Source organism: Rhinolophus sinicus, chromosome 17 (genome assembly GCF_057876585.1).
Source record: "Rhinolophus sinicus isolate RSI-liver-muscle chromosome 17, RSI-T2T, whole genome shotgun sequence".
NCBI lineage: Eukaryota > Metazoa > Chordata > Mammalia > Chiroptera > Rhinolophidae > Rhinolophus > Rhinolophus sinicus.
The window spans coordinates 1,051,085-1,078,708 of NC_142517.1; the positions used below are offsets into that span (position 1 = coordinate 1,051,085).

A 27,624-nucleotide genomic window follows, 5' to 3' on the forward strand; every position below is an offset into this window, starting at 1 on the left:
ACGCCTTCTCAGATGGGCTTCTTTCACACAGTCATATGCACTTAAGGTTCCCCGTGTCTGTTCATGGCTTCGTGGCTCATTTCTCTTTCTCACTGAATAACAGCCCATCGCCTGGATGGACCACAGTTTATCCATCACCCACGGACGGGCATCCGGGTGGGTCCAGGTTTGGCCGTCATGAATAAAGCTGCTGTAAACGTCCGTGGGCAGGTTTTGTGTGGACGTAAGTTTGCAGCAACTTTGGGTCAACAGCAAGTAGTGTGATCGCTGGGTCCTATGGTGAGGGGACGTCACTTTGGTAAGAAACCACCCACTGTCCTCCTGTGGCTGCACCACCTGCCGTCCCACCGGCAGTGAGTGAGACTTCCTGTGGGGCCACGTCCTCGCCGCGCCTGGTACTGTGAGTGTCCCGGGTGGGGGCCATTCTGGTGGGTGTGTGCTGCTGTCCTGTCGTTTGTACTCGTGTTTTCCTGGTGACGTGATGGGAGCATCTTCACGTGCTTGTTTGTCACCTGCGTGCCTTCTTCGGGGAGGTGCCTGTTAAGGTCTGTGGCTGTTTTTAATCGGGTTGTCTGTTTTCTTATCGTGTCGTGTTTTGTATATTTTGGTAGCGGTTCTTTATCAGACGCATCTTTTGCAGATATTTTCTCTGTCAGTAGTTTGTCTTCTCAGTCTCTTGACCCTGTCTTTCACAGAGCAGAAGTGTTTCATTGTAATGAAGCCCACCTTGCCAGTTCTTTCTTTCATGGGTCCTGCCTTTGGTGTTGTGCCTAAAACATCATCATTACCAAACCCAAGGTCATCTAGGTTTTCTCCTGTGTTTTCTCCTATGAGTTTTAGAGGTTTGCATTTTACATTGAGGCCCGTGATCCACTTTGAGTTAGTTTCTGTGACGGGTGTAGGGTCTGTGTCTGGGTTCGCGTTTTGCATGTGGGTGCCCGTGGTTCCAGCACCCTTTGTTGGAGAGAACTTCTGGCTCCACTGTGTTGCCGTTGCTCCTTTGTCAAGGTCAGTTACTGTGTTCAAGTCGGTCTATTCCCGGACTCTCTGTTCTGCTCCATCGATAGACTTGTCTGTCACCAATACCGCACTGTCTGGATCGCTGTAGTTTGACAGTAAGTCAATGTCGGGCAGTTCCGGTCTTCCAATTCGGTTCTCCTCCTTCAGGACTGAGCTGGCTTCCTCGATATTTTTCAGAACTGCCTTTGTTCTCCTTACACACTGACTGTCTCCTACTGTCAGGTTCCATCAAAATCTTTGTGGATTTGGCTACGATTGCTTCTCACACAGGTATCAGTGTGGGGAGAAGAGACATTTTCTCAGTTTTGAGTCTCGGGATATATATCTGAGTCTGCTATTCTGATCCGCCCCCCATCGAAGGAAACAGACCACAGAGGGGATCACAGAGAACCAAGTTTGGGGGAAGGTGAGGGCTAATGTTCTGAGCTGACAGGGTGAAACCTCTGACCTGGGCAGGACCCCCCCAGAACTGCACATTGGTTAAGAACGGCAGAGTCCATGAGGGTTGGGGACCCAGGTTGCATTCCCATGCTCCACTGGGGGGAAGGTGCGTAGGGCCTCTGAGGGGGTTGGGACATGGAGGCCAGGTCTCTGAGCCCAAGCTGGGCGTGCTCAGATGGCGGCATGGCCTTGTAACTGAGGGGGGCTGCTGCAAAAGCCCTGCCCTGCGCTTTTCAGGGGGGCTGTGCAGCTGGGAGAAGCACCTCTGGTTGAGTTGGGTTTCCTGTGTCCAAGGGTCAAGAAGCAGCTGCCCACCTGCTCCACAGGCAAAAGCAAATGTCGCAGGAGCCTTGAGCCCTTCCGAATTCTTCTGCCATTTGGCTCTTCTGCTTCTGTCTCTGGAGACGACCAGTGTTTCTATGGACGACCCGGCAGCTGATTGACGTCTATTTATTTTAGCTGAAAGGATTTTTCGGGAAATGAGAAGTGGATGAAATTGTTTAGTCTTCCATCATTCTGCTGGCTCTGGGAAAGACCAGGGTGCCCAGCCCCGATTTTGGGGTCAGCTGGGTTGCCGGGAAGGGAGCTTCCGGTGCACGGGGAACTTCACCCGGACTCAGGGTCACCCGTTCTTCTCCGAGCACTTAGCCTACTTCACCTTGGCTGGGAGCAGCCAGGGAGTCGGGGGTCCGGACAACCTCAGGCACCCTGGGCATCCTAAAGCAAACACATGCCACCCCTGCCCGCACCACTGTCCCCGGGCACACCTGTGCTCTTATTATCTCTCCGACTGGGACGTCTTCCCCACTCACTTCTATGTACGGACATACTGACTGTGTGTGTGCAACTGCAGGTGTGTGTGAGCTGGTGTGCAGGTGTGTACGGTTGTGTGTAAACAGGTGTGAGCAGGTGTGAGCTGGTGTGCAGGTGTGTGTGTGGTGTGTGAGCAGGTGTGTGTGTGTTTGTGCGTGAGCAGGTGTGTACATGTATGTTACTGCCGTAAGTCCATCATCCAGGACAGTGCTGGCCATGGGTGTCCCGTCCATCTCTATCCGGGGGCAGCACCCTCCTGCCGTGTCCAAGGCCAGCATTAGAGGCACCCTGGGATTCCCGGGCGTGTCTGGGAGTCCAAGCACCTGGGCAGGTGGCCCTGTGCGTGGGAAGGACTGGCTTCCCTGGAGCAGCCGTTGGACCTCAGCCCTGTCGCTGCCCCCTTTCAGGACCATTTCCTCCCAGCTTAAGGGCAGGCACGCTCTGCGTAGGCTGCTGGCCGGGGCAGGTGTGCCGTTGGCCCTGAGCTCTCAGCAAGCAAGGCTTCCTGGCCTGGCCCCTAGAGCTGCGGAGCCAGGCACACAAGTCAGGCTGGAGCCACAGGCCAGTCCTGGCGTCCCGACCAAGCCCCCCGTCCCAGGCGCCCCTCTGGGGCCGGCCCAGCCACAGTACAGGGTGGCTGCTGGCTGCTCAGGCGTGGCTGTTTTGTTGTGATTTTTCCATGTAGAGAGGACTAAAAGTCCAGGAAAAAGAGAGAATTTTGGAAATTTCAAAAGTCATAACTCATTGTCCACAAAGAATTTCCTTGCAGAAGAGTTGGATGGGCATCTCTCTGAGCAGCCTGTCACCCTTCATTCTGGAGGAATTTGAACAAAAGTGCTCCTGTGGTTCTGAGGTGAGTGTCTGCCTGTGTCCCAGGGCGGCCAAAACAGAAACTCAATCTCCTCAGTGCAGGGGCTGGAAGTCCTCTGAGGTCAGGGTCCCCCCTGCCACCCAGCTCCTGGTGGCTCCAGGTCAGTGTTTGTGGTCCTGTGGCCTCCACCTGAGCGTCTGTCCTGTCTTCTCTCTGTACGTGTGTAGGGCCCACCGGATGGCCCACCGGACGGCCCAGGACAGCCTCACCCCAGGAGCCTAAACTATGCCTTGTCCCTTATTAGGTCACATTCATGGGCTCCAGGGGATGGACATGGGCCTTGGGGGACACCTTGCTGTGGGTGGTCATAGCCCTTGTGCAGAGGGCCGGGGAAAGGTCCTGCTGAGGCCGCCTGGAGGGACGGGGCTTGGCTGGGCTGCTGGGGCCACTCTCAGGAGGACCAGACAGCAGGACGAGCGAGGTGGCCAGCCATCCCTGCCCACTAGGCTCAGCTCTTCACCTGCCTGGCAGCTGTCTGCAGGTCACCTGCCTGCAGCTGTCTGCAGGCCTGAGGGCCGGCGGCCGGCCAGCCTGAACACAGGCTACCGCGTGGCCCCGGTGCCCAGGACGCTTGCACGCCACGATGACGCCTGCTTTGCATTTGGGACTGAAAGTGGGATGTTGCAATTCTCCTGCAATGTTTACAAGAGGCTCTTCTGTTACCCCAGGCCCTGTAAACACGCAGGCTGTGGAGTTGCGGTTTGGTGGGCAGTTCCAACAGCTCTGGCCCACGGTCATGCTGGACGGTGCCAGAATCGCACAGAGGGGAGCACGGCACTCCCCCCAGCTCCACCTCTCCCCCTGCTCCTGGGGACATCAGGCCCCTGATTTCATTGAGATTGTGGCTGTACTGGTGCTGGGGCCCGAGAGTGTGCGTCCGTGTGCCCATTTCCTCAGGGAAAGGACCTACACCTCTCACCACTCCGTGGAATGCTCCATATTTCTGTGTGTGTACCTGTGTGTGTGCATGTGTGCACGTGTGTGCGTGTGTGTGCTTGTGCCCTCGCTCCCTCTTTCTCCCGTTCTCTCACTCCCTGCCCCCAGACCAGCGTTTCCCGTTCTGAAGTGGCAGGCAAGGCCACCCCTCAGTGGTGCTGGGTGAGCAGGGGCTCAGGGCCACCTGCTCCTGGACCCTCTGCAGTGAGCCAGCTGCGGGTGGGGGCTGGGGAGCCCCCTTCAGTCCACAGGCCTCCTCCAGGGTGAATGGCAAATGTCAAAGGCAGCCCAGGGGAAGTGGTTCCCACACCCAATCACGTCCAGAGAGGTCGGGAGTGGGCGGTGCTCATGCCCGCGAACAAGGTCCCTTTGTGTGCTGCTGGGCAGCTGGGCCTCTGGCCGCCTGGCCTGCCCTGGGGGGGACAGTTCTTCCACTGGTCACATCAGCGTCTGAGGCCCCCCCGTCAGGCTGAGCCCTGTTCCCAGACTGCAGGGGAGCCCGGGACACTGGCTGCAGTCAGGGCACTTGGCCCCCAGGGGGACTGTTCCAGGCTACAGTCTTCCTAGATGTGTTCCCTGTGCTGGGTGCTCAGAGCAGCTCCCACACTTGCAAGTGGATGATCTGAGTGGCTTTGGCTGAGGCCCCGTCCCGGGTCTGAGTCGGGAATAAATTGTGAGGGACTACAGACCAGCAAGCACCTGTGTGGCCCTCATGGCCTCATGTGAGGTGGGGATAGCGAGGGCAGAACAGGGCCGTCCCCCCTCCACGTGCCTCTGCCTCCCCTGCTCTGTCGCCCGGCCTGACCGTGGAGCTCCCCTAGGACCAGCAGAACCCGCCCCTTTGGCCCCAGGGGTGGTGCAGAGTGAGGTCCCCAATCTTCCACTCAAGGACTGCCACCCTTGGGCCCCCAGAATCGTCTTTTCTCCTGCTTAGGGGACACGAAACAGCGAGGCCCTGAGAAGTCAGGTGAGGTGGCCCAATAATACGGCCGCAGGGCAGACGTGGGTTCACACGCCAGCACGCTGTGCCCCCAGCCATGCGCCCAATGGCCCTTTCTGTGGGGTCTGTTCTGTGGGTGCAGCTGGCCCGGAGCTGGGTGCCTGGTGCTCCACAAACAGCCACTGGCCTCACCGGCGCTGGCCAGTCCCATAGAGACGCGTTTACAGGAATAGAAGGAACAGGCGTCCAGCCTCCAGCCTCCACACAGACGCTGATGGATCCCCCACACGCCTGGGGCCCTGGGTGCAGCAGGCTTTGGCGTGGGCAACCCTGCTCCTTCCATCCGGCCCTGATTAGAGCCATGACAGTCTCCTTCAAGACGCTCAGGACCCATCCACCACGCTCCAGGGTGTGAGGCCAGCATTTGGGGACAGTCCCTGCGGCCTCATTATGGTGCCTGAGCGAGGCTGGGGGAACAGTTCCCCTGTCGGCCTGCCGAGGGCTGGGCCACTTCCTCTGCGTGGGAGGGTGGCTGCTGCACTGAATATTTTGGGGGTAAAACCACCTACAAATGCTCCTAGCCCCTCCTCCCGCCCCTTCCCCCAGCTTCTGGGAAGTTGGGCTTCAAAACACCAGCGTCTCTAAGTAAATATTTTAACTGCTGAGTGCAGGGACACAAGGACTGATTCTGAAATCATTCATAGGAGTCGTGTGGACATCCCCACTTCCCGCCCACCCCCACCGGTCAGTCTTGCCCCCCCCCAGGCACATAGGACCGTCTCCATGGCAAACACCAGCGGCCAGACGAGGCCCAGCACCCACAGCACACACGGGCCTCATGGGCACGTGTCCGAGCTGCCCGGTCACAGGGGTCCTGGCCCTGGAGGCTGCCCAGAGAAGCCTGGTTCCTCTGGGTCGAGCCCGTGTCACAGTCCTGGGCAGTTGGCTGACACCGTGACTCAGAACGTGGTGGCAGCACCCACAATGGTCCTGGCTGTGTGAACGGCTGCCAGCGTCAGCGGACGCCAGAGGAGGGTGCGTGAGCCTGTCCTGCTACGCCGGCAGCCTCGTCTCTGGAGCACAGCACAAGCGGGCGGGAATCAGGGCGCCCTCCCACCAACCACAGGACTCGGCTGCCCGCTGCCACAGGCCCTGCCCCTGGGTTCATGGTCAGTGCAGGCGTGGTGGCCAATCGGTCCAGGGCCTGCCCCTGCAGGTCAGCACTGTCTGGCCTCCACTGTCAGATGTCTCATGGGCACCCCAGAAAGCCCAGGCCAGGCCCAGGACGCTGATTTTGTCTAAGCCCCCAAATGACAGTGAGCAGCCACACTGGGGACACGCTGGCTTGGTCCCTCCTCCCTGTGAGAAGAAACTGAGTCCCGGAGAAGGCATCCAGCCTGCCCAAAGCTGCACACGTGTGAGAGGCAGAATCGGCACCTACCCACGGCCCTTGACCCCTAGGCCTGGGTCCTGGCCAGAGCCGAGCCCCTCAGAACCCAGAGGCTGTCATTCCAATTGGTCAGCCAGATCTGGGTCCCATATCTGCCCTGAGGACACAGAGGGGTGGGAGGCTGGGCATGGGGACCCCAGGGAAACAGGCACAGGGGGCATTTCCTACCTCCTGTGGATCCCCATGACCTGGGGAGGGCGACCCCCCAGGCTGCCATGGGGACTGAAGGAGACACGGTCAGCTCAGACAAGTGTGGCGGGAGCAGCCCACGTGTGACCCTGCCTGACCCCTTCTCCAGGGCAGGAGGACAGGGACCCTGGGAGGCAGGACCCACAGATCTCATGGGACACTGGGGCCGGGATGTTCCCTCCCCCATTTTCAACAAAATCTACAGAGGACCTGGCATGTGACACGAGAGGGAAGCCATGGGGAAAGAAACCAACGTGCAGTGACAAACAGCACCCCTTCCTGGAAAACCAAATACAACAGCAGAGGCAACGGAGACCATCGGGTTTGGGGTTGCAGTGAGGTCACAGTCGCCCAGATTTAAAATGTGGAGCTGGCCACTCACCGAGTCCAGGGAGGCAGGGGTGGGTCGTGAGGACCTGGGGGAGAGACAGCATAGAGGGCAGACGAGGCCCCGGCTCCCCCCAGCACAGCCTCCTGTGTGGTTTGCTTTGTTTGGGGTGAGAAGTACTATGGGGTGTACTTGTGCTGGGGTGAACCATAGCGAAGGGTCAGTTATGAGGGAGTGGCCGAGGGAATGGGACCCGGGGTGTCAGGTGTCTGGGACAGGCGTGGGTGCAGGTGACGCTGGGACAGTGCTCAGTGAGATTCCTCAGGGTATCAGCTGCAAGATGGGGGGTGTGGGGGTGGGGCTCCCTGGGAGGCAGCAAGGTGGTGAGGACGGGGATGAGTCTGGGTGAGGATGGGGGCTGCATGGGGGCAGATGGATGGGGCCTCGAGTGCCCGTCCCTCCCAGGGGACAGGGGCAGGGGGCGTTTCTGGGACAGAGGAGGTTCCCAGGACCCTGACATCCCTTAGCCGCTCCCCAGCATCCGCTAGCTGTCAACGGAATTTTTCTGATGTTCTCATGACCTGGGCTTTCCCAGTTCGGTGAGATTAAGATAGAAAGTTGTGGTTTGCAGTAAGCTGTCCACTGAGACGATGGACATTCCATCCTGCCCTGTGACAGGATCACACATGCCTGCAGGGGTTTGCATGGACTGGCCAGCTCTGGGAAACCTCCCCCAGATGGGGGTCTGCACCATTCGGGGACCAGCTGGGGGTTGGGTGGTGACGGTGCAAGTGTAGACTCGCACTTGCTCAGGGCCTGGGGTGTGGGTCACTGCACGGTCAGGTGTAGCAGGGCCTGATTGTTTTCTAATATTCTGTGTCTGCAAAACCAGATGCTTTCCCACGGCCCCTAATTCTGGTGTCTCTGCCACCTGTCGTCAACGTACGGGCGGCTCCAGGCTTTCCCTGGTGCCTCGTGCCCTGTGCCCAGCCCATCTTCCCAGAGGTGTGTCCTGCCAACTTCTCATGTGGCTGTCCCCTGAGCAGTGCGTATCTATGTGAGCAGGGAGAGAGATGGAGGGAGAGAGGGGAAGGGAGAGAGAGGAAAGGAGGGGAGGGGAGAGAGGGGAGGGGAGAGAGGGGAGGGGAGAGAGGGGTAGAGACAGAGAGAGAGAGATGGGGAGAGAGGGGAGATGAGGGGGAGGAGCGAGGAGGGGACAGAGGCAGATATCAGTACATTGAGGACGAGGAAGCATCAGAGCCCAGATTTCATTAGTCTTTCCCCCACTGCTATTTACCTCTAAACTCCAGAGCATTCTCTCAGCCCAAGCCCCTTGGAGTTCAGCTCTGTGCTTGCAGCCCAAGGCCCCCCCCAACAAGGGGTCCGAGGAGCTCAGAGAAGCCACTGTGTGCACGTGGGCAGCAGCCCGGGGGCAAGACTTCAGCACATGTTGGGTTTCATTTTTGTGCTTTAATATTTGATATTTGACAGCAAGTCCATTTGATTGTGAAATCACCCAGCATCTCATGTCTCCAGGCGCTGTTTTGGGCTCTGAGTCTAAGCCCCTTTGGAGACATTTGCCCAGATATGACTCTCTGGTCTGGAAGGTTCCCACACAGAGGACTGTGGGAAGCAGCCCCCCCGTCCCAGCCCCCACCCCGGTCAGCCTCTGCAGCCTCTCCAGCCCTCACTGTGCTGCAGCAGCATCCGCCAGACTATGTTAAACCACGTTATCTTTCCCAAAGGGCAGCGGGCCAGCCGGTGTGGTCTGCAGTGCTGAGTCAGGCAGGCACTCCGGCCACAGCTGACCACAGGCTCCCGCCTCTCCTTTCCATCCTTTGAGACCTTGTTTGTATGGTGGCATTGCAGCATGTTCGCATCACCGCTTAACTAGATGATTCCCAGAGTTTGAACTGGGACTAGTAGGTGTCACACACACCTCTTATGATAAGTGCCTTCCTCAGTGCATTTCCACTGATTAACAAAACTCGGAGAAGGAGACACTTCAAGTAACTTTAAATGGGTTATTTTTAAAACTGCATGTGTGTCATCACTGGCAAATGTTCGGCAACTTCTTGCTGACCATTGTTTTCCCTGGGCCATCAGGCGCGTTCCCTGTGGGGTATCTGCAAGCCCAGTTATGCGTCAGTCTCTGTGATAAAGGAGACTTGCATAAATGCTGAGGCTGGACTACAGCAATTTTCCCACCACGTCCTGCAGGTGAGGCAGGCACCACGCGCCCGGCAGCACAGACCACACCCAAGGCCTGTAGTTCTCAGCTGGCTCCCTGCTCCCCAGCCTCACCCAGGAGACCTGGTGGTGACAGAGGGCCACTGCTGGGACACACCCGCTGTCTCCCATCCCCCCAAAAAGGGAGAAAGGAGAAGAGAATGGGGATTTAAAAATTATGAAACTATCGTGTTCTAGTTTATAACGATCAGTTTTAAAAGCTAGATTAAATGGATGACTTTCTTGGAAAATATAAAGTACAAATTCACTCGTGTGTGGCGTATAAAACAGAAAGCAACTAATGAACAAACAAAACAAACTAACCAACAAACCTCATGGAAACACATCAGAATGGTGGTGACCAGATGGGAAGGGGAGGGGGGAGGATGAAGAGGGTAAAGGGGGTCAGATACGTGGTGACAGGACACCAGGCTTTGGGTGCCGAGCACACAATGGAAAACACAGATGATGTATTAAGGAATTGCACACTTGAAACTTATATAATCTTAGTAACCTGTATCACCCCAATACATTTAATTTTAAAAATTGACTCAAGTAGAACTAGGAAATCTGATTAGTACAATGGTGGGAAGGGGCCAAAGGTTTAGCCTTAAAAAGGTACCAAGCATAGGCAGTTATTGTAGTTCCACTGCAATATTGTAGTATTGTGTTTGCACAACCTGTCAGAGACAATCTGTGTGCCAGGGAGAGACAGGATGGCCTGCGGTTAGCAGCAGGGGCTCTGGAGACCAGGGCTGAGTTCAGATCCCACATCCACCTCTCACCAGCAGGTGACCTTGGGCAGGTTCTGTAAACCCTCTGTGCCTGTTTCCTCATCCGTCAAGTGGGCACGAGAGTCGTCCGTAATTCACAGGGATGATTTGAAGGTTAAAGGCCTAACTCATGTAAAAGATACAGAACTGGGCCCACTGCATAGTAACAAGTAGGAACAGCGGATTTGTCGTGGAGCGTTGCTATTGTTCCCCAGCCCAGAAAAAGACAGAAGCATCACAACTCACTCTACATAGCGAGTCAAAAAGCTGCCAAACCAGGGTGGCGTGATGCAGACATCCGCATACGATTTATGAGAAGAACATAATCACACTAAACAGACGTGCTGACCAGCAGCCCAGTTCACCAGGAGGCAGTGAGGCCCTGCTCAGGGATGCAGGGTGAGTCAACACTGTACAATCCGTGCGCACAGCTCTCTTGAGATTAGGAGGGAAATCCTCCATCCTCCCAGACGGCCAGTCCCCAGAAAGCATCTGGTCAACGTAATGCTTATTACTGAAGGAGCACACACAGCACAGGGTCTCCAGGAAGCTGAGAACAGTGGGAAAATTCCTCAACTTCTAACAAACATCGTATTTAATACATGAGAACAGGGGTGAGCAAACTTCTGGAAAGGGTCAGATAGCAAATACTTTAGGTTTTTCGAGCCATATGGTCTCTGTCCCAACCACTTAACACCAATGTTACCGTATGAAAGCAACCATTAGATGACGTAAAGGAATGGGCCTGGCTGCGTGCCAATAAAACTTTATTCATAAAGACCACCGTGGGCAGGACTTGGCACCGGCCATGGTTTGCAGAGCCCTGCACTAGCACCATTCACATTCTAGGCAGAAACAAGAGAAAGATGCCTGATTTTATGTTTGAATCCTAGCGAATGCAGTGGTACAAGGAAATGTATGTGAAGTATAAACACTAAAAAGGCAAAGGTAAAAATACAATTATTTGCATAATTATATGACTATTTGCCTAGAAAATTAAAACAATTAACTGGAAAACCATTACAATGAAAAGTGGCCAATTTCAAGATCAATCTTCAAAAACAATAGCATTTATGAAAACGTACATAACGTTTTATGAGGAAAAGCGTCCCATTCATGATAGCAATAAAACCCAAGAATAAATGAATAAATAAGCAAATCTGACATCATAAAAGAAAACCAGAAAACTTTACTGACGTTCTAAATAAGCTGAGACAGGCCCACCCCCACGCAGGACCCCACACCCCGTCAGGGTTGCTGCGATCCGGTGAGATTCCCAACACAGCTGCTTTGAAACAACAGATTCCAAACTTCATGTGAGAGAGGAAAGTAGCAGGAGTTGCTGGGACAGACCTCTCGAAGGACGGAGAGGGACCGCGCTGTGAGGCCATCGCCGTGAACACGCTGCTCCTGGGCAGAAATTGACAAACAGGTAACGGTCAGCACTGAAAGAGCAGGGACAGCACCACCTGTCCATTTGTGGGAATTTAATTTACGGTGAAGTAGCATTTCATGTCAGGGAAGAAACGATACCTTTTTCTTTTTTCAGACTGAGAAAGACAAATACCGTATGATCTCACTTCTACTTGCACTCTAAAGAACAGACTAAACGAGCACACAAAACAGAGATAGACTCAGCGATATGGAAAAAAACTGACGGTTGCTGGGTGGGAGGGGGGTGGGGATGGGGAAGAAGGTGAAAGGATTAGAAAGTACAAATTAGTAGACACAATATAGTCACGGGGATATGAAATACAGTTTGGAGAACATAATCAATAATGCTGTAAAGATTATGTAGGGTGTCAGATGGGCACTGGACTTACCGGGGGGATCACTTCATATACTGTATAGATTCCTGACCAATACGCTGTACACCTGAAGAGCTGAAGGTGAATAATACTGAATGTCAACTATAGCTCAATACATATATTCACAGTACGTGGAGTACAGCATAGGGAAAATAGTCAATGGTATTGTAACAGCTATATATGATGTGACAGGGGCAGTAGATTGGGGGGTTATCACTTTGTGAGGGGTGTAAATTTCTAACTATTACATTGCTTTGTACACCTGAAGCTAATAATAATAAAAAAAAGTATACCTTTTTCAATAAATGATGATGTGACAGTTGGCTGTGCGTTTCAAAAAGAAAACGTTAAACCCACCAACATGTGGAGATCTGGCCCTCACTGTCCCTTCCACGTGGCTGCAGCTTCTCTGGGAGCCCTGAACATGGGCAGGCTGTACCCCATTTGTAGGTGCTGCCTGAGTCCCCAGCCAGGCCTGTGCTGGGGGTCTGAGGGGTATTTGCACCTTTATCCCTCCACCCATCCCCGGGTTCTCATGGGCTGGGTCTGAAGCAGCCCCCCAAATTCCACTGCTGCAGTTTTGGGGACTCAGCTGGAAGAATCTGCAATCCTAGGCAGAGGCAGCGCCCAAAGCAAAGAGGGCAGGGGTCCTGTGGCGGCGTCTTCATGCAAAGCCACACTGAGTCCCTGTTCAGTGCTTCCTTCCAAGGAGGGCCCCAGGCCCCCCACCGTCTGCTTGTGGTTCTGTTGATGCTAGCATCTGAGAGGGCAGAAGACTAGTCCTTGAAACCGGCCTCCAAACATAAATAAGCAGCCTGTTTAATAAAACAAAGTGCACACTGACTTGCCAGTGTCCTGACTCCAGAAAGGCTGTGGGACAGTCTCACCCCCACATGCTCTGTCGCTCACACTCACAGCTTTCCCACAACTGCAGTTCACCCCCCAACACTGTGAGTCCAGTTTCCCCCACTTCCCCCAGGAGGGAGAGGCCCTCACATCCCAGGAGAGGAGGTCAGGCTGGGGAACGCAGTCAGGGGACTTCTGAGGCCGTGCCCCCAGATCCAGCATCCCTGCAGCTGGCCTGCCCCTGAATGAGTCCCCACCCCAGGCCTTCCCTGCCCCCACCAACCACACCCCATGTAGGACGACTGACGGACATGTTCAAGTGCCCATGTGCACCCCAGAGAGAAAAGCTATGCCCTGTCTGCTTCGGGGGAAGGTGGCCTGCTGTGGCCATCAGGACACCACCTGTCACACTCACTGTGGACCCCTGGGACCCTGAGAATAGACTTCCTGCAAGTCCTGGCAAACCACTATCCTAGAGGGCAGGTCCCCTGTGGTGCTGCACCCACTCGCTGGCCACAGGAATTGGCATGCCTCCAGGAAACCATGGGCAGCCTTCGCAATGTGTCCTGGCAGGTGGCCCCCAGATGCTCCTGTTAAGGAAACTTTCTGGTGCGTGGCCCGTGGCCCCAGAACCCAAACCAGAAGTCCCTCGCCCTGCATGGTGACTCACAGCGGTCAGCTCCCCTGTGCATTTCCAGAGACACGAGCCAGGACTTTCTACTTTCTGGCCAGCGGTCTGTGACAAGCAAGGGGGTGGAATTCCACACCAAGCCCAGAAGCTGTAACATATGGATCCAGGTAACTCACTTTGCACCCTGAAAAGCAGGGTGTGCCTCATATGAGAAATGTGCATATGGGGTGTCTGTGCCCAGGAGAGCCACTCAGGGGTCCTGGCCTTGGACAGTCTCAGCCTGGCCACAGCTGCGTCATCTTCCACTGTCGGGTCTCCCTCTGTGGTGGGCGCCAGCCCGTGTCTCATGGTCAAATTTCACGGTTTTGTGCTGATTCACTGCAACTTTGCTGTGTTCTCAGAGGAGCGATGGTGATGCCGGCTAACTATCCTCCCTGTCCCCACCCTCAAGCATTGTGACTGCTGACCAGGCGGTCCTAAGGTTGCCCCTTCTCTCCCTGACTGTCCCACCCCTGGGGACACCCCAGGTTGGGCTGGGAGGTGTTTGTGAATGTGGAAGCAACCTGGGGACACGACTGGACTGGACCGAGCTGAGGGGCCGAGTGCTGGGCTCCTCTGGGCACTGTGTGTCCCTTCTGAAGAGGAACCCCCGCGGGTCCTTATCCCCTCCCCCTCCCTGTGCTCTGCTCGGACACAGCCCTCCCTCCCAGCTCGGGCTAGCGCCTAGCCCTGGAATCCCAGCTTCCAGAAGAATCTCTGTCCCTCTTCAGAGACTCCAGGACTCAGAGTAGTTTCCATGCCTCCTCCACCTCAGGGTTGGGGCCCTGGTGCCCAGCACTGGCCCTTCTGAGGCGCGTGGGGAGAGACGAGACCCGGGGCCCAAAGGGCGCTAGCTTCACAGGTGTGGCCTCAGGACTCACAGACCCCAGGCCAAATGAGGTTCCTTCCCCCGCCTCAGCCGAGGGTCCTGAGGCTGTCCTTTGAGGGAGCTGGGCCAGGCCTGGGAGAGGCGGCTCCGGGTGTTCCCAGGGCCAGAGGGCCGTGGCCCAGGTCTGTGACCGGCAGGCGCTGTCGCCACTGCCCCCTGTCCTCGGTCCCGCCCGCCGGCGGGAGGCGCATGGGAAGGGCGCTCCTGCCCTCGTGTGGCCAAGCGGCGGCGGGTGGCCGCGGCGAGAGCGCGCGCTTTCTCCAAACTGCACACCCAGTCGGTAAATCCTAGCCGGGGAGAGGCTGTGCGCAGAAGAAGGAAGCTATTTCCAGCTATTTGTACAAAGATTTCCTTTTCCTTTCTATGAAAGATGCATAAAACCTCTCCCGGTCTGTCCTCGTTAAGGACCATAATCCAGGCGTCCAGCAGCAGAGGCGGGAGGGGGGGACAGCGGGGGCGCCTCTCCCTCGGGTGACGAACTGGGCCGCTGGCGACTGGCGTGGCTCGCCTGTTCCCGGGCCTCTCTCTCCGGGAGGTGTTCCCGGAAGAAACAATTGCGGGGGCCGCAGAGGGCCCCGCGACCCCTGGAGTAGGCAGGCGGAGAGTCACCACCATACGGGGCTTCGGGTCTGGAGCAAGGCCCGGCGCCTGCCAGCAAGGCCCGAGCACTGCCTCGTTCCCGCCTCACCGGCCAGGAGAAGCTACCGAACCGAGGCCGCGATCCAGCCGCCAGCCGTGAGGTTCCGTGCTCCGGGACGCGCGGCCCCGCCCTCCCCCAGGACCGGCCCCGCCCCGCCCCAGGCTCCGCCCACCAGGGCCCGCCCAGGCTCCGCCCACAGGCTCGTCCCAGGCCCCAAGCTTCCCTGCGCAACCAGCCCTGGAGACCAGCAGGCTCGGGAAGACGCACGACGCATGCGCGGGGCGGGTCCCGCGGCGTTGCCGTGGCTACAGGTGACGCGCTCCGTCGGGACTAGCGGGAGAGCGTTTCCGGGGCGGGGCGCGGTTGACGGAAGTGCGTGGCCGCCCTGGGCCATGGCGGCGCTCGGCGTCGTCTGTCTGCTGCTTGGGGCGGCGTCCTGGCCGTCGGCCTCGGCCTCGGGCGAGGAGTTCTGGCCCGGCCAGTCGGCGGCGGACATCCTGTCGGGGGCGGCGTCCCGCAGACGGTAAGCACGCGCGCGAGCCATCGGCGGGGCTCCCGCGGCGGCGGGCGGCGGGGCCGGGGCGCGGATGGGGGCGGATGGGAGCGGAGCGGATGGGCCGGGGCGGAGGCCGCTGGACGCGAACCAGGCTCGCCCTGGGCGCACTCGGCCCCGGGGACCCCAGGGAAGGCCGCTGGCTGCGGGTCGGCGTGGGCGCAGCCCAGGGTTGGAGGAGCCCGGAATCGTCAGCGGGGCGGTTCTCGGGAAGCCCAGCCTCGTGGGTCCGCGCCCGGCCTTTCCGTGTCCCGCCAGACGCTGGGTGCTCGAGTCTCCGGCCTGTAGACGAAGGGTCCGTGCTGGTCGTCCTGGTACAGGACGGAGCCTGTGCTGGGTGCAGGGGCGCACGGGAGGCCCCCCCTCCAGGGTTTGGAGGCCGCGGGGAAAACTGCAGAGACGGGCGGCGCGGGGGGAGCGGTCGCGGCCGCTGAGGACCCTGCCCGGTCCCGTGGGGGCGGCGCTTCTCAGTGTGTCCGGGAGCCCCGAGGCGGCGCAGCGCTTTTCTGGTAAATGCAGGCTTTTTCACTCCTCCCTCCCACGGGCGCTCCGTGTGGTTCTTCCAGAGACCCGCCCGTCACACACACGCACGGGGATACAACGCGCTGAGTGCGGCAGCAGGTGTGAGAATCCCGCCCGCGCCACCAAAAGGAGGTTTCCAAAAAATTACAGACACTGTCACTCCTCTCACTAGTTATTTTCGTTTTGAAGAAAAATATACTTATTTTCATTTAAAGATATTAATAACAACATAATAGGTTTATTGCTATTCTGAAGGGAAATATTGAATACTTTTTTAAGTTTTTACGTTAACTCATTAACTTTTAGTAGGGGAATTGTCAATAGATTTAACTCATAACAGCCTTTTGGGGTCCCCAGTAATTGTTAAGAGTGTAAAGTAGGCTGTAGACCAAAGCATCTGAGAACCGCTGGACGGCCGTGTCAGGTACTGGTCCCCAAGAGGAGCCTGGGCTTAGTTGTGAGGCTGCTAGTTAAGCAGATGCTAAGATGTGTGCTGCTTCGGCTGTGGAGTCTAAGAAATCAGTCAGATTCCAGACTGGAAGCCTCTGTAAGTGCACGGTGGGCAACCACCCGTGGCCCCTCGACGTGTCCAGGTTTTCTGTGCAGAGGCCTGGGTGCTGACGCAGTGCTCTCCTGTTCCCTCGGCCAGGTATCTGCTGTATGATGTCAACCCCCCGGAGGGCTTCAACCTACGCAGGGATGTCTACATCCGCATTGCCTCCCTCCTGAAGACGCTGCTGAAGACTGAGGAGTGGGTGCTGGTGCTGCCTCCATGGGGCCGCCTCTACCACTGGCAGAGCCCGGACATTCACCAGGTCCGGATTCCCTGGTCCGACTTTTTCGATCTTCCAAGTCTCAATAGAAACATCCCGGTCATTGAGTACGAGCAGTTCATTGCGGGTAAGGCGGTGTTCGGTGTGATGTCGTCTCCCTGTCTGTGATGGTAGCCTTTGTCTGCAGAGGGGCCCTGCTTCTATTCCCACACGACCAGCAGTCAGTCTGTGTAATTCTTCCAGGGAAATAGATCTGAAGTGTCAGGTTCCTGCCCCCTTGCCTCTGACAACCATGGCAGCCTGGTGAATCGGGGACATGCAGTTAGAGCTGCCGTGACACAGCCACTGCCACGGAGACCAGCTGTCCTAGCAAGACAGCTAGCTTCCTGCGTAGAAAAGGCCGTTTTTACCTGAAGGAAAACACGGCGTGTGTGTGACACTGACCTTGTGCTATCTCACCGCAATGAGGACTTGTAATGATGCGTTGTTTCATTTAGTCCAGCTTAACCTTCCCTTTCTAATTCTTTTAAGAGAGAATAGTTAAAGATTTTTCTTAGAGTAAGGTAGCTAGAGTTTACCGTTGTTTTGTTTAGGAAACACAAACTTAAAAAGTCACTGAAACTTCCTTTCTGCTTCCTGAGAAGAGAGTCACAGTCTCCAAGAGGCAGATACTCTGTATCCCTCATTGATGATGGGTCACAGTCTCTAAGTGGCCCACACTCTGTAACACTGATTGATGGGTTCTGTCTCTAAGCAGAGGATACTCTGTAACATTCAGTGATGGGTCCTGTCTGTAAGGGGCCAATACTCTGTAACAATTGATGGATCCCTGTCTCCAAGTGGCAGATACTCTGTGACGTAGATTGAGTTCTTACTCTGCAGGGGCCTGGGCCCCTTAGACCCGTGCTCCCATTGAGTACAGTGGCTTTCACGACTTCGTTTTCAAGTTCTCTTTTTGCTGCACCTTCGTCCCTGTCTCTTTGAAATGTTTCGGTGCCAGAATCAGCCCTGTGAATGCTGCAGGCCTGGAATGGCAGAGGAGTACCTTCTCACATCTCATTCAGGCTTACGGGCAAACTCTGAGACTGTACGAAGCAGTCTCGGAACTCTGTCGCCTGATCCTAGACGTGCCCGACCCTAGACGAGCTTGCAGCTGGGTGTGTCGTCCGGCCTGCCTTCTGGGAAGCTGTCTGCCCTTGGTCTGAAGCCTGGTTATGGATCCTCCCTGCGGGGTGGGCGATACATTCCTGACAAGTGGGCATGGGACAGGTCTGGGCCTTAGCCACCTGAGATAGTGCTTAGGGTGTGTGGGGATGGGAGACAGGTGTCCTCCTTGCTGCTGTCCAGACTTCACCCCTGGAGCCAGATCTGCTGGGGGCAGGGAGGACGGGACGCCTTGGGCGACAGCAGATGGGCTTTGCCTCCACCTGTCTGACCAGCTGACTGCTCCGCTATTTCCTCCCCTACAAAGGGGGACAGACATGGGTGCCCATCCTGAGATGTGTGCAGCAGGGCACCTGGCCAGCCTCTCAGTGTCCCGTCACTGTCCCCTACCGTTTGAGGGACCCCTGGATGGCATCAGGTACCGTCCTTAGTGGAGATGCCAGTGCCTGCGCGAGAGCGAATGTGGGAAAGACCACGTTTCGTTTGCTGTGGCTCTCGTCACTGGGCTCGTTCATTCCATCTTGGGACACATCTTTGACCCCCACAGATGTGGCCGCCATGTAGGTGTGGGCAGGAGTGCTGGGTGAGAGGGACACAGGCCCTGGTCTCCTGGGGCTCCTGTGGGAGCAGAAAGCAAGAATGTAAACAAGTCATGGAAACGTGCAGTGTCCAGGTGACGGGTGCCACGGAGCAAGAGGAAAGTGGGTGACCATGGCCCGGGACGGTGTCCCAGGGAGGGGAAGTGTGAATGGCCACACAGGGGTCCAGAGCAAACCCTCGAGGGGACGGTGAAGGCGGGGACAACCCTGGGGCCCTGGGAGGGGCAGTCCTGGCCGGGAGCATGCTGATGCCGTGGGGGCCCCACGGAGGCCAGCCCAGGAGAAGGACGGCCATCGGGAGGCCCAGCCCTGTCGGAGGGAAGTGGGGTGCAGGCAGGAAGAGGAGAGGACTGAGGGCAAGTCCCGGGCGGGGAGCCCATGGCCCAGCCAGGGCCTGGACAAGCTTCTCCCCCACCCCACCCACTCACCTGCTACAGGGACCCTGTGCCCTGATATCATTTATTCTGTCCTATCTCCGTTTTCGTAAGCTTTCTCCAGTCTTTTTTGGGAGGAAGTGGCATTACATAAAGTGACAGTTTTCTGTGTCTGTGGCAGTCTGACAGGTGCCACCCATGCGCTTCGGGTACTGTTACACTCTCGGTTCTTGGTCTCTTCTAGAGTCCGGCGGGCCCTTCATCGACCAGGTTTATGTTCTGCAAGGTTACGCAGAAGGGTGGAAAGAGGGCACCTGGGAGGAGAAGGTTGACGACCGACCCTGCATCGACCCGCCGCTGTACTCACAGGACAAGCACGAGTACTACAGGTGCGGCTGCGGGCGTGACACACCTGAGACACGTGCACCTGTCCCCACACGGTGCGGCTGCGGCGTGTGACACACCTGAGACACGTGCACCTGTCCCCACACGGTGCGGCTGCGGGGCGTGTGACACACCTGAGACACGTGCACCTGTCCCCCACACGGTGTGGCTGCGGGGCACCTGCGCCGTGCTGGGTCTGAGGCCCCGGGCCCGGGTCCGGGCGTGTGAAACACCTGAGACACGTTCACCTCTCCCCACATGGTGCGGCTGCGGGCGTGTGACACACCTGAGACACGTTCACCTCTCCCCACATGGTGCGGCTGCGGGCGTGTGACACACTTGAGACACGTGCACCTGTCCCCACACGGTGCGGCTGCGGGCGTGTGACACACCTGAGACACGTGCACCTGTCCACACATGGTGCGGCTGCGGGGCGCCTGCGCCGTGCTGGCTCTGAGGCCCCGGGCCGGGCCGGGCCGGGCGTGTGACACACCTGAGACACGTTCACCTGTCCCCACATGGTGCGGCTGCGGGCGTGTGACACACCTGAGACACGTGCACCTGTCCCCACACGGTGCGGCTGCGGGCGTGTGACACACCTGAGACACATGCACCTGTCCCCACACGGTGCAGCTGCGGGGCATGTGACACACCTGAGACACGTGCACCTGTCCCCACACGGTGCGGCTGCGGGCGTGTGACACACCTGAGACACGTGCACCTGTCCCCACACGGTGCGGCTGCGGGCGTGTGACACACCTGAGACACGTTCACCTGTCCACACATGGTGCGGCTGCGGGGCGCCTGCGCCGTGCTGGCTCTGAGGCCCCGGGCCGGGCCGGGCGTGTGACACACCTGAGACACGTTCACCTGTCCCCACATGGTGCGGCTGCGGGCGTGTGACACACCTGAGACACGTGCACCTGTCCCCACATGGTGCGGCTGCGGGCGTGTGACACACCTGAGACACGTGCACCTGTCCCCACATGGTGCGGCTGCGGGCGTGACACACCTGAGACACGTTCACCTGTCCCCACATGGTGCGGCTGCGGGGCGCCTGCGCCGTGCTGGGTCTGAGGCCCCGGGCCCGGGTCCGGGCGTGTGAAAGACCTGAGACACGTTCACCTCTCCCCACATGGTGACTGTTGCTGAGGCCCTGGGGACGGCGCTCTTGTCACCCCAGTTGTAAGTTGCTGTCAAGAGGCCTTCCTGTGGAAGAGCTGCCACCTCAGCAGCTCTCACGACTCGAGGGACAGCTCTTTGGAAGAGCGTGGTTTTAGGGACCGTCGCCATCACGGCTCTGGCACCCAAGCGTATGTCAGTTCCAGCAGGTTCCTTCCGGACTGTCCCTCTGCCCGCCACTGTGCCGTCCGTCCCTCAGCAGAGCTTCAGTGGCCCCTCCGTCAGACGAGGTGCACAGCTGCTTGAAAACCCTCCCAGGACTGTCAGTCCCTCAATCACGGCCAGTGGGTCTCGCTCAGGAGTCGCTGTTTATGCAGGTCCCAGCTGCACAGGCCTCTGGATGCTCCTCGCTGCCCGAGTGAGACGAGCTGCAGTAACAGGGCTTTGTGGCTCTTCTTTTCCAGGGGATGGTTTTGGGGATATGAAGAAACGAGGGGTCTGAACGTCTCCTGTCTGTCTGTTCAGGGATCGGCTTCTGTCATTGCACCTGTGCTTCTGAGGAACACGTCGGCACGGTAGGTGCCTGCAGGGCCCCGGGACCTGTCCTGCTGGTGTCAGAACACCTGGCTGGGGCCTGTGTGACCTCGTCCCCTGCCCCACAGCCACGCCACAGCAAGGCAGCCTGGCATTGGGATGGAGTGTCCTTGGGGCGAGACCAGGGGGTCCCAGGTTGACCAGCGCAGCCTGCTGTCCTCAGGGGCCACACTGCTGGTGACTGGTCACACCCGGTTTGCGCCAGGGTCCCTGTCTGAGGTGATGGTGGCGAGCGGGGCCCAGCTGGGTGCACTGGGTGTGAGGGGAACCTCGGGGAGGTAGGCACGAGGATGAAGGAAGTAGGGTGAATGGAAGGGGGCACCCTTCTCGTTTACTTACTTCATTCCTGCCGGGATAATGGCAAAGTGCACCCTTGGCCGTGGGGTCGTGTGGCTGAGGCAGGTGAGGGCAAGGACGGGAGTGGGACGAGCAGAGCCAGGGGGCGTTTGAAATGACTGACTGCGCTGGCTCCATGGTGAGGGCTCCACGGGGGACGAGCACACGCTTTCCATCTGGGTCACTTCTGAAATGAGGCGCTCCCATGAACCCCCAAAGCCTGACCCTGGAGGGTCAGAGGAGGGCGGCTGCTCCCAGCCTCCGGGAAGTGTCAGCCCCGGGTCCCTCTTGGGATGCAGCTGCCATCCCTTGCCACTAGGTGGCACCGAGGACTCAGCGGGAAGGGACAAGTGGAGTGGCTTGGTTTGTGACATTGACAGGAGGGCGACACGGGCTTGGCAGCCAGGCAGCCATGTTCTTAGGAGTTTTGCTGTAGGTGGAGGTGCTGGGGGACATGGGGACCCTGAAATAGGAGCCCCTTCTGCTGGCTACCCTCAGGCTCCCTCAGAGTTGGAAGCAGGTGCACGGGGCGGGCTTCCTGTGACAGCCCCGCTCGTGCCCCTTGAACTCTCGGGAGCCCAGTGCCGCCTGCTGTGCGTCTCTAAGGCCCGCGTGAGTGCCTGCAGATGACAGGCAGGGTCACGGCACTGCCCCTGGTGCCCGGGCGCTGGGCAGGACCCTCCCGCCCCCTCAGCCCGTTTTCTCCGTGTTAGGACCAGCGTGGGGCATGCTGGGCCTTTGGAAACAGATGCCTGTGGGCGCGTCAAAGGCTCGCACACCTCTGCTCAAGGAATCAGATTGTCACTCGCGGAGAAGCCGAGGCCCCAGTCGTTGAGCTCTGGCTCTACTGGTGCCCAGGGCAGCGTCCTCACGAGACACGTTTGGGTTTCAGAAGCAGATCTGCCTGAAGTGTGGGCCTGTAGGATGTGTGAGCTTGCCGGTCACTTTCCCTGGGTCTCATTTATGGGTCGTAACGGAGCTGAGCCCAGAGGAGGACTCGTGCCTGGAAGCAGCCTCGGGTCAGGAGCAAGGCCCCTGCGAGGGGGAGGGCAGCAGCCAGAGACAGGGAGGGGCTCACCCCAGCACACAGCAGTGTGCGAGGCGAAACCCCGAAGCTTTGAAGAGAAAAAAGCCTCAAGACCACGGGTGGGGAGAGTTCTTACAGCAGATGTGGAAAGCACGAACCAAAAAAGAAAAGATCGGCGTTCAGTTACATTACGATTTCGGGTTTCTGTCCATCGGAAGGCACCATACCACGGCCAAGGTGAAGGCCCACACAGGGGGAGCCCAGAACCCTCCGAATCGGTGTGGGGGCCAGGCCGCTGCCTCAGGCTGGGCAGTAACTTGCCCCCATGCACGCTGCTGACCCCACCAGGTCAGTGCCCCCAGTTCATCCTGCAGCTCCCTGGCCCAGGGCCCCCCACTCTGATGTCCTCCACAGCGTGTGGCTGGCGCCATTTCTAAAGTGAGCCTCTCTTCCGTGCTGTGCGCAGGTCGGTGATGCTGGACAGAGCCGAGAACCTCCTGCATGACCACTACGGAGGGAAGGAGTACTGGGACGTGAGTGCCGCCGGCGTCTCCCGGGCCACTTCCATAGTTGGTTTTGTGTGTGAAAGTGTGAGGCCGTCGAGAACTCTTGTTTTCAGGCTTGCTGTCTGAGACTGCAAGGGCTGAGTGGGCGTAGGCACCGCAGAGATTTCTGCCCACCGCACGCAGGGCACCTCGGTGCCTGCCAGCCCCGGCCTCGGCTGTCCCTGCATCGGGCTGTCATTTCCCTCTGCCGCTTCCAGTGGCTGGGTTTAGGGCTCTTCCTGCTCGTTTCACCCCAGCTTTGAAAGAGGTGGGGCATTTCCTGCCCTGACCCCTTCATGTTGGGCTCCACCTCGATGGGGAGCTGGCTCTGGGTGACCTGATGCCACGTCATCAGAGGGAGCGGTGACACAGCCCTGGAAAACGGCTTCCCGGCTGTGGCATGCGCTGACGCCTTGGTGACGTCTGGTTTGGAAAAGAGGCACAGTCCTTGCTGATGGGACAAAAGCATGAAATGTGTCCTACAGCTGTGACTTGGGGGCCTGGCCTGTAGGGGGCTCTGTGGACGAGGGGCACACAGCTTCTGCAAGGATCGGGGGACAAGGGACCCTGGGGGGCGGGGGCACGTGCCCCTTCGGATCAGCCCAGCCCCGCTCGACTCCCAGCCTCACCCAGGTCCTAGTCTGTGGAGAGAAACATGCTTAGAAGGTGCGTTGTTTGCTGCTAAAGAGATAGACATTTTTAGGTAAATTCCAGCTGGAATTGACTCACACTGGCTCACCCCAAGGCAGCTGTTTCTGTGCCCACAGTTGGGTTTGGGTGCCTGTCCGGCCGGGCCTGCGCCCTCCCCCGGCTGCCTCCCAGAGGCCCCGCATGCAGACAGGCTCCCAGGACCCTCTGCATGCGGCGCCCCGTCCCCTGGCTGCCTCGCAGCAGCACGGTTTCCACCACACACTTGGCTTGATTTTTGTCCTCACGGCTCCAAGGTGTGTTGACTGAGCCACAGGTGGTTTCATGGGCTAGTTTTTTAAAAAGGCAAACACAGTATTTTGCGTTCAGGAAATTGCTGTCTGTGTTCTGTGATCTGTGCGCCCGATTCACGACGAGGGGTGCGCCCTGTTGCTTCTTAACCGTAAAGTAACTGCCTATCCTCGTCCCTGGGCTGCCTGCACCCTGTCGCTGCGAGGAGACCCTCGGGTGTCAGCCTAGGAGGTTGCGCTCCTCAGCGACTGACACAGCTGATGATGTGTCACCCTGCTGGTGGCCTCAGTGACTGAGTGTGGCCTGTGCACGACTCCGCCTTCCCGAGAGCCAGGGTGTCGTCCTGGGCATTTCCATCAGATTCTCTGTCTGGACTGGGAGATGGCTGGGCCCCAGGGGCTTGGCGCAGGGCGTGGGGTGCGGGGCGCTCAGCAGCCTGTCTCTGCCCAGACTCGGAGGAGCATGGTGTTTGCCAAGCAGCTGCGGGCCGTGGGTGACGAGTTCAGAAGCAAATACCTTAACTCCACCGACGAGGCCGACAGGATCCCCTTCCAGGAGGACTGGACCAAGATGAAGGTAGAGTCCATTTTCTGATCAGAGCAAATGGAAATGATGTCTTCAGTTGCATAATAATGAACCGAATAATGAATTTACGGAAGGTGTCACCTCCCTTACACAGTCTGTGTTACCATGATTCTCGTGGAGGCGGCTCCTGGGGACCCATCCTGGGGAATCGCTCCAGTCAGGTTTCCCTTTGGTGAAGTGAGAAATGACTGCAGGTCGGGCAGCGCAGAGGTCTGGCTGCTCTTGAGTAAAGCCCAGTGACAGATGCCAGAGCAGAAAGCGAGAGGGAGCCATGTCGGCGTGTTTTTCTTCATGATACACGAGCACTGGAGAAAGAAATGGCAAGACTCACAGCTCCCCGAGCACGTTTGGCCTAGCGTCATCCTTTTTAAAAATCTTTTCTGCAAGGAAAGGTTGGGTTTTCCTGTAGTTTAATTTCACCACATAATACACTGCTTTTTCAAATTGGCGTTGTCTTTACGCATCTCCAGCGCCACGTAGTTTTAAGGCTCTCCTTGCAGTGGGGATTTTACCAGCAAACTGTTCCGTAGAGAGCACCAGCCTCCCTGCTTGTTCTTTCACAAGACTGTTTGCAGGTGGAATGGCATTGTTCCAGCCAAGACGATTAGGTGTTTGCACAGTCGTTACTGGGAAGAGACAATATTAAGTAGCACTTGTGTTTTTTCCCAGTGTCTCTTTGACGTTTTTTATTGCACTCAGATCGAAGAGTGTGGTAATTAACTGCTCCGCAGCCCTAGAAAGACATCCTGTCCCCTGAGCGTCCCTGGCGCCGGACGCTGCATGTGGAACGCTCATCCGCTCTGCGTCCCCCGTCCCGCTGCTGTTTTGGGCCTGGACGCTGACACAGCTCGAAGGTCCATGTCAGTGTATCTGGTCCTGCTTTGCCAGGTCAAGCTGGGCTCCTCGCTGGGGGGCCCGTACCTCGGCGTTCACCTGAGAAGGAAGGATTTCATCTGGGGACACCGGGAGGATGTGCCCAGTCTGGGTGGAGCTGTGAAGAAGATCCGCAGCCTCATGGAGACCCATGGGCTGGACAAGGTGTTTGTGGCCACCGACGCCGTCAGGACAGGTAGGCCGGCCCCTCGGGCTGCCGTGTGTCCCTTCCCGCCCTGGTGGGGTTCTGGGCAGACCGGACTGGGGACCCCGCTGAGCTGGGTGTGCGAGGAATGAAGTTAGCACGTGGCAGGGCACGTACGTCACCCGTCAGGCAGACGCCTGTCTGTTGGCACCTGCACCTCCCATCGCGACGGCCTCTCCTTGCTCTGCAGAGTATGAGGAGCTCAAGAGGCTGCTGCCCGAGATGGTGAGGTTTGAGCCCACGTGGGAAGAGCTGGAGCTCTACAAGGACGGCGGCGTGGCCATCATCGACCAGTGGGTCTGCTCGCACGCCAGGTGCTCTGCGCGGCGCGCCTTTGGTTTTAACGGCTCGACGTGTGCGTCTGTCCTTGTACAGGGGTCTGTGTGCTGGGGGCTGCAGGGACGGCCCCAGGGGCTGCCTGCGGGGTGAGGGGCGGGCTCAGCCCCGTGGGGATGGAGGGGTGTCGGCTGACAGCCTGTGCCCCGGCCGGGCACCCTGGGCCTTTGAGCGAGAGCCTGGCAGCTGTGCTCTGGGCCCCTGGGTTCCGTGGAGGTTGTGAGCTTGGCTCTGCCGCCTGCCTTAGGTAGACCCAGGTCTGGCGGACGTCCTTGGGGACAGATTCCGTTGCATTTATTGCAAGACCACCATCTGGAAGGGGCTGCAGGCCATTTCTTCCAGATGTCTGGAGTCTGCCCCCACGCAGGACCTGTCTGTATCCTGAGACTCGCAGCTGGGGCCCCCCTGCCTGGTTGGCGCTCTCCCGGTTTCTGATCCGTGCTGCCTGTCCAGGCCACTTGGCGGTGGTGCCAGCTGCTGGGAGCCGGGCCCAGAGGTGTGTGGGAGCGAGCGACTGGTGTGACCTCTGGTGTCGCTTTGCAGGTTCTTCATCGGCACATCTGTGTCCACATTTTCTTTCCGGATTCACGAGGAGAGAGAGATCCTGGGCCTGGACCCCAGCACGACGTACAACCGGTTTTGTGGGGACCAGGAGACAGTGTGCGAGCAGCCCACGCACTGGAGGATCGCGTACTGAGCAGGCCCGGGGGCCAGTGCCTGGGCCCATTTTACATGCAGGTGACTGGTAACGTGTCACCGTGGGGTCTCCCCTGCTCCCGGCCCGTGGCTGGGCAGTCAGACTGTCACTTCTCGGGTGTCAGTCCCAGAGGCCACGTGCGGGCACAGCCCACGGCCATGTGAGCCATGGCGGGAGCCCATTGTGTCTGGAGTTGCGTCCATTCTCTGTGTCTCTGCCAGCCGCCTGCCGCCTGTGAAAAAGCTGCCGCTTCCTGGGAAACCTGCTTGTGTCTCCTGTTGGAATTTGACCCTGTGTGTCACCCGCCAGCAAGGCCCGCGGCGTGTTTCTCCTGGTGCGTGTGTCATGGGCAGGTGTGGCCTGCGAACGGCTCCCATCCCAGTGGCCACGCAGAGCTGGCTGTGCCTTGGGACGTGGTGTGATTGGAGTCTGGTGTGGCCGTCGTGACCCCGTGGTGGCCCCTGTCCTGACTGAGACCTGGTGTGAGTTGGAGGGCACAGGGCCTGCGGTCTCGCAGAGCCGGTCGAGGCCTTCGGGGCCTGTGAAGCCGTCCTCTCTCTCCTCCCCTTAACCGAGTGCCAGAAAGTTCTACCGCAGATCTTCAGTGACTTGTCTTGTTCACACGGAAACCCTCCACGGCTGCAGGAAGCTAGCAGTCCATCGTCACATCTGTGTCTGGCTGGCTGCCTCTGTCTGTGATTGTCGCTGATCGCTTGTCTGAGAAGCGCCCACCTGCTCCCCTCGCAGCAGGGGCACCTCAGCCCTGCGTCTCCAGGAACCCTCTTTCAGCACTGCCGCCACCAAGGGACCACCAGGGCCACCTGTCAGCGGTGCAGTGCGGCCATGGGCCCTGTCTCCTCTGACGGGGACCCTGACTTTTCAGGGACACCGCGGGTGGTGAGTGCGGCCATGGGCCCCCCTGCTGTGTCTGGCCACGCGGGGCCGCGGCCCAGAGCCTGGGTTCCTCTCCGTGTCCTCCCGAGCTTGCAGACTCGATGTGAGTGCACTGGTGTCCCATACTGTCAGCTGTGCAGAGTGAAGTAACGAGATATTTATTCTATTTCTGTTTGTACGCTCAGATAGTATTAATAAAGTGAATTTTCTAGAAAGCAGGATGTTGGAAGTGGTGCCTCGTCTTACTCTTGAATTTTCT

General features: G+C 58.2%; 1 protein-coding gene across 4 annotated transcripts; it reads left to right on the plus strand.

The window, feature by feature from the left end:
• The first annotated feature begins 15,198 nt into the window (after positions 1-15,198).
• On the plus strand, positions 15,199-27,586 carry POFUT2 (protein O-fucosyltransferase 2). Of its 4 annotated transcripts, none has more exons than XM_074323570.2 (10): positions 15,199-15,366; positions 16,568-16,818; positions 19,073-19,217; positions 20,799-20,909; positions 22,758-22,824; positions 24,226-24,351; positions 25,249-25,429; positions 25,629-25,793; positions 26,318-26,512; positions 26,693-27,586. In XM_074323570.2, the coding sequence occupies exons 1-10, from the start codon at positions 15,236-15,238 to the stop codon at positions 26,707-26,709; spliced, it is 1,389 nt and encodes a 462-aa protein (XP_074179671.2). In that variant the 5' UTR covers positions 15,199-15,235; the 3' UTR covers positions 26,710-27,586. The 4 variants fall into 4 exon arrangements, with proteins under 4 accessions (XP_074179671.2, XP_088650134.1, XP_019571303.1 ...); XM_019715744.3 differs by having other exon boundaries at positions 15,200-15,366; positions 25,629-25,752; XM_088794008.1 differs by lacking the exon at positions 25,629-25,793.
• Positions 27,587-27,624: the final 38 nt, after the last annotated feature.